The 4,777-nt window shown below is 43.4% G+C and overlaps 2 protein-coding genes and 1 non-coding gene across 3 annotated transcripts; 1 reads left to right on the top strand and 2 right to left on the bottom strand.

Annotated features, from left to right (window-relative positions):
• Nucleotides 1-1,017: 1,017 nt before the first annotated feature.
• LOC138870222 (uncharacterized) lies at nucleotides 1,018-2,383 on the bottom strand. The gene is made up of 4 exons (XM_070148015.1): nucleotides 2,051-2,383; nucleotides 1,773-1,999; nucleotides 1,579-1,656; nucleotides 1,018-1,468 (listed from the first exon to the last, which is right to left on the bottom strand). The coding sequence occupies exons 1-4, from the start codon at nucleotides 2,381-2,383 to the stop codon at nucleotides 1,018-1,020; spliced, it is 1,089 nt and encodes a 362-aa protein (XP_070004116.1).
• A 71-nt stretch (nucleotides 2,384-2,454) lies between these two features.
• Nucleotides 2,455-3,039, bottom strand: LOC138870223 (uncharacterized). The gene has a single exon (XM_070148016.1). The coding sequence runs from the start codon at nucleotides 3,037-3,039 to the stop codon at nucleotides 2,455-2,457; it is 585 nt and encodes a 194-aa protein (XP_070004117.1).
• Nucleotides 3,040-4,112: 1,073 nt separating this feature from the next.
• Nucleotides 4,113-4,218, top strand: LOC138872260 (small nucleolar RNA R71). The gene has a single exon (XR_011400727.1). It is a non-coding gene; the product is annotated as a small nucleolar RNA R71 (small nucleolar RNA).
• Nucleotides 4,219-4,777: the final 559 nt, after the last annotated feature.

The following is a 4,777-nucleotide window of genomic DNA, read 5'->3' on the forward strand; positions in this document are numbered from 1 at the left end:
ATGCAGCTTCCACCCATTTGGATACATAATCCACCGCAACAAGTATGTACTATTGCCATAAGAACTGACGAAGGGACCCATGAAATCAATTCTCCAAACGCCGAACACCTCAACTTGCTGAATTGGATTCATGGGCATCTCATGTCTACGGGATATGTTTCCCGTTCTTTGGCATTCATTATAGCCCTTTACCCATTGGAGAGTATCCTTAAAGATTGTTGGCCAGTAGAACCCTGCCTCTAACACCTTTGCTACTGTCCGAACTCCTCCAAAATGTCCTCCATAAGGTGATGCGTGACAAGCCTACAAAACAGAACATTGTTCTATCTCGAGGACGCATCTCCGGATCATGTTATCAATGCAAATTTTAAACACATGTAGTTCATCCCAGTAATAGTTTCGACAATCACGATAAAATCGTTTCTTTTGAACATAGGAGAGTTCATATGGTTCAATGCCGCATGCCAAATAGTTTGCAATATTAGCGTACTATGGCACATCTTCCATACTTGTGGCTAGCAGCTGCTCATCTGGAAAAGTTTCCAGAATATCCTCAGACTCAATTGCATTTTCAGCATCTTCAAGGCGCGACAAATGATCAGCGACTTGGTTCTCCGTTCCCTTACGGTCACGAATCTCCAAGTCAAACTCTTGCAAAAGCAGCACCCAACGAATTAGGCGTGGCTTAGACTCTTTTTTATCAACCAAATACCTAATGGCTACGTGATCTGTGTACACTATCACCTTCGACCCGATCAAGTAAGACCTGAACTTATCATAGGCGAACACAACAGCCAACATTTCTTTTTCAGTTACCATGTAATTCAGCTGAGCACCACTCAATGTCCTACTTGCGTAGTAAATAGGGTGCATTACCTTATCCTTGCGTTGTCCCAACACGGCTCCCACAGCGTAGTCACTAGCATCACACATGAGTTCAAACGGTTGCTCCCAGTCGGGAGCAGCTACAATCGGTGTTGTGACTAGCTACTTCTTCAGTTCCTCAAAAGCTAACCCTCAATCATCAAAAAACACAAATGGGTTATCTTTTTCGAGCAACTTACAGAGGAGATTTGCGATCTTGGAAAAATCCTTGATGAATCGCCGGTAGAAGCCGGCATGTCCCAGGAAGCTACGAATAGCCTTGACTGATGTTGGAGGTGGAAGTTTTTCTATCACGTCGACTTTGGCTCTGTCCACCTCAATCCCTTTACTCAACACTAAGTGCCCCAAGACAATTCCTTCTTGTACCATAAAATGGCACTTCTCCCAATTTAGCACTAGATTCATTTCGATGCACCTTTTTAGAACACGAGTTAAATTTGCTAGGCATTCATCAAACGAATTTCCCACCACTGAGAAATCGTCCATGAAGACCTCCATAATGTCCTCCACTATGTCTGTAAAAATGGCCATCATGCATCGTTGGAATATTGCAGGTGCGTTACAAAGGCCAAATGGCATTCTCCTAAAGGCAAACACTCCGTAAGGCAAGTGAATGAAGTCTTTTCCCTATCCTACGGGGCAATAGAAATCTGGTTGTACCCCGAGTATCCGTCGAGAAAACAGAAGTGTGACCTTCCTGCCAATCTATCCAACATCTGATCAATAAAAGGAAGTGGGAAATGGTCTTTCCGGGTAGCCAAGTTCAGCTTCCTATAATCCATACAAATTCTCCATCCTGTGATGGTTCTTGTAGGAATCAATTTGTTGTTATCATTCTTAACTACCGCCATGCCACCTTTTTTTGGTACACATTGAACTGGGCTAACCCAGCTACTCTGCTACTGTCAGAAATTGGGAAAATAATTCCCGCATCTAACCACTTGATCACCTCTTTCTTCACTACTTCCTTCATATTGGGGTTCAGCCTTCTTTGGTGTTCTATGGAAGGTTTGTGTCCTTCTTCCAGCAGAATTTTATGCATACAGTATGCAGGGATGATTCCCTTTATGTCTGTCATGGTCCACCCAATAGCAGTCTTGCACTCCTTAAGTACCTACAAGAGTTGTTGAGTCTGCACATCTAGCAAACTAGATGAAATAATAACAGTTAATGTGGAGTTAGGTCCAAGAAACTCATACCTGAGATGGGCTGGTAATGGCTTTAACTCCAACTTTGGTGGTTCTTCGATTGATGGCTTGGCTGGAGGAGCTTCTCTGTTCTCCAAGTGCAAGGGCTCAAATTCAAGTGTTCTATCCCAGAACCCTCTACCTTCTAATGCCATTACCCATCCAACCAGTTCTTCTCCCTTTACCTCATCAAAGTTCATCAGACACGCAGCAAGGGGGTCTTTACTAGTCAGCAGTTCATCATCAATCTCTACAATTACCTCCACGGCATCTATAAAAGAGTAATTGGCGAATTCACTTGGTCGCCTCATAGATTTCTGCACGTTGAATGCTATTTATTCATCGTTCAACCTCATCTTTAATTCCACAGTTTCACAATCGATTAAAGCTCTCCCCGTGGCCAGGAATGGCTTCCCAAAATTATGGGAATCTCTTCATCTACTTTACAATCTAAGATTACAAAATCTGCAGGGAACACAAATTTCCCTACCTGAATCAACACATCATCCAGAATACCAGAGGGTCGCTTTACCGTCCTGTCAGCCAGCTGCAACAACATAGAGGTGGGTCTAGCTCTTCCAATACCCAGCTTTTTATAATTTGCCAGGGGTATAAGATTAATGCTGGCCCCTAGATCACACAGTGCTTTAGCAAAGGCAAAATCACCAATAGTGCATGGGATTGTAAAGCTCCCTGGGTCAGATAGCTTTTTCACAATTGGTCTAGTCACCACTGCACTACAGGTCTGGGTGAGAGTAACTGTGGCTAAGTCTTGGAAATCAAATTTTCGGGACATTAAGTCCTTCATCATTTTTGCATACCCAGGCATCTCTTTTAAAGCATCAATTAAGGGAATGTTTACCTGGATTTGTTTTAGCATTTCCAAGAACTTCTTGTATTGCTCCTCTTTTTGGTACTTAGATAGCCTTTGAGGGAAGGGTGCTGGAGGTCTCTTCTTCCCAATCATTTGGGATCGATCTTTATCAGCCGCTACATCAACCACTGGTTCCTATGCTATTTCAGCTTCTTTCTCAATCTCAATTTGAATGCTACCTTCTTCATGGGCAGGCTGGGCTGTCACTTCTGTTAGTTTCGTTGATTTATCCAACTCTATAGGCACTGATATAAGTGTCTCAACTTCCCTGGCTTCTCGAGCCCTTTCTTGCTCTACATCCAAATCTCTGCCATTACGTAAGCTCACCGCCATCAACTGCTTCGGGACTTGATCTTTTGGTTTACCTGGGTATCTGCGGGTAGTGTTCCATGAGTGCGACTGTTTAGAGACATCAAAATTTGGCCCATTTGCATTTCAATATTCTTGATCGCCGAGTCATGTGCATCTACTCTCTCACTAATCTTTGCATTAGACCCAATGATCTGTTGCATCATTGCTTCAAGTCTAGCAAACACTTCTTCCTGCCTTCCAATGTACTACTGCTGAGGAGGGTGATACCCCTGTTGTTGATTCTGATTACTGTATCCTTGTGGCCTTGGGTAAGGTGCTATATTGTTGGGGGGTTTCATACCTCCCATGTTTCCACTGTTGAACTGTGATTGGGCTGGCCTGTATTGCTAATTTTGCTGACTCCAATTCTGACCACCCTGTCTCTGGCCTCCATAATTAGACACATAGTTCATATCTTTAGGGTAGTGCTGATGATCGTGTCCTGCAGGCCACTGATTACCAATTGGCTGACTAATGCAAGATGTGCACAAGCCCCCATTAGTAGTATCTACAATATGTACCTGCTGTTTTTGCCCTGACTCTTCACCCTTTTGGTGAGTATGCTCATTTGTGTCAATAAAGTGGCCATATTTTCAGCCATTGAATTGGATGGATCTAAAGGCACTGAGTGCACCACTGGAGTGATAGGTGCATTTTTGGTTATCCATCCTGAATTCTGCGCCATCTTGTCAAGCAGACATTGACCTTCTCTCCATGTTTTACTCAAGAATGCTCCACCCGCTGAAGCATCAACTATGTTCTTCACGCTGTCTGACAATCTTATGTAGAACCGTTGTCCCAACATCAAATCTGGAATGACATGGTGAGGAAATATGACCAGCATCCCTTTAAAATGCTCCCATGTTTCATGCAATATTTTCATTGGCCTCTGTTTAAAACTCAAAATGTCATCAATCTGTTGCGCGGTTTTGGGGGGGGGGGTGGAACTTGTTCACGAATTGCCTGACTAACTCCTCCCAAGTTGTTATGGAATTTATGGGGAGTGAGTTTAACCAGGTATGGGCAGCTCCGGTCACTGAGAATGGGAACAATAGCAACTTGATTGCTTCTGGAGTTACATTGGGCTGTCTTTGGGTCTTACAGATTGACAGAAAAATTTTCAAGTGTTGTTGAGGATCTTCGACTTATGACCCCGAAAATAGCCCCTTGTTTTGCAACAAATGCAACATGTTATTCGTGATTTGGAATGATTCAGCTTGTATCTGCGGGACTAAAATTGAGGTGGCCAAATTTTCAGTTGTGGGTTGTGCCCAATCAAAGAAAACCGCCTCGGGCACAAGAGGTGCCATTGGTGCTATTGGTACAGTTGGGTGTTCTTTGTGATCTCCCATTGCTGTTTCGATTGGATCAGTTGTTTGTTGTTGTCTATTTCTCCGGTTGGCCCGGTTCAAGGCCTTGAAAACTTTCTCGGTATCTGAAAATGCTTCAAATACTTCACCAGTTCTCGATGAGTTTGTAG

Source organism: Nicotiana sylvestris, chromosome 6, assembly GCF_000393655.2.
Source record: "Nicotiana sylvestris chromosome 6, ASM39365v2, whole genome shotgun sequence".
In the NCBI taxonomy this organism is placed as follows: domain Eukaryota; kingdom Viridiplantae; phylum Streptophyta; class Magnoliopsida; order Solanales; family Solanaceae; genus Nicotiana; species Nicotiana sylvestris.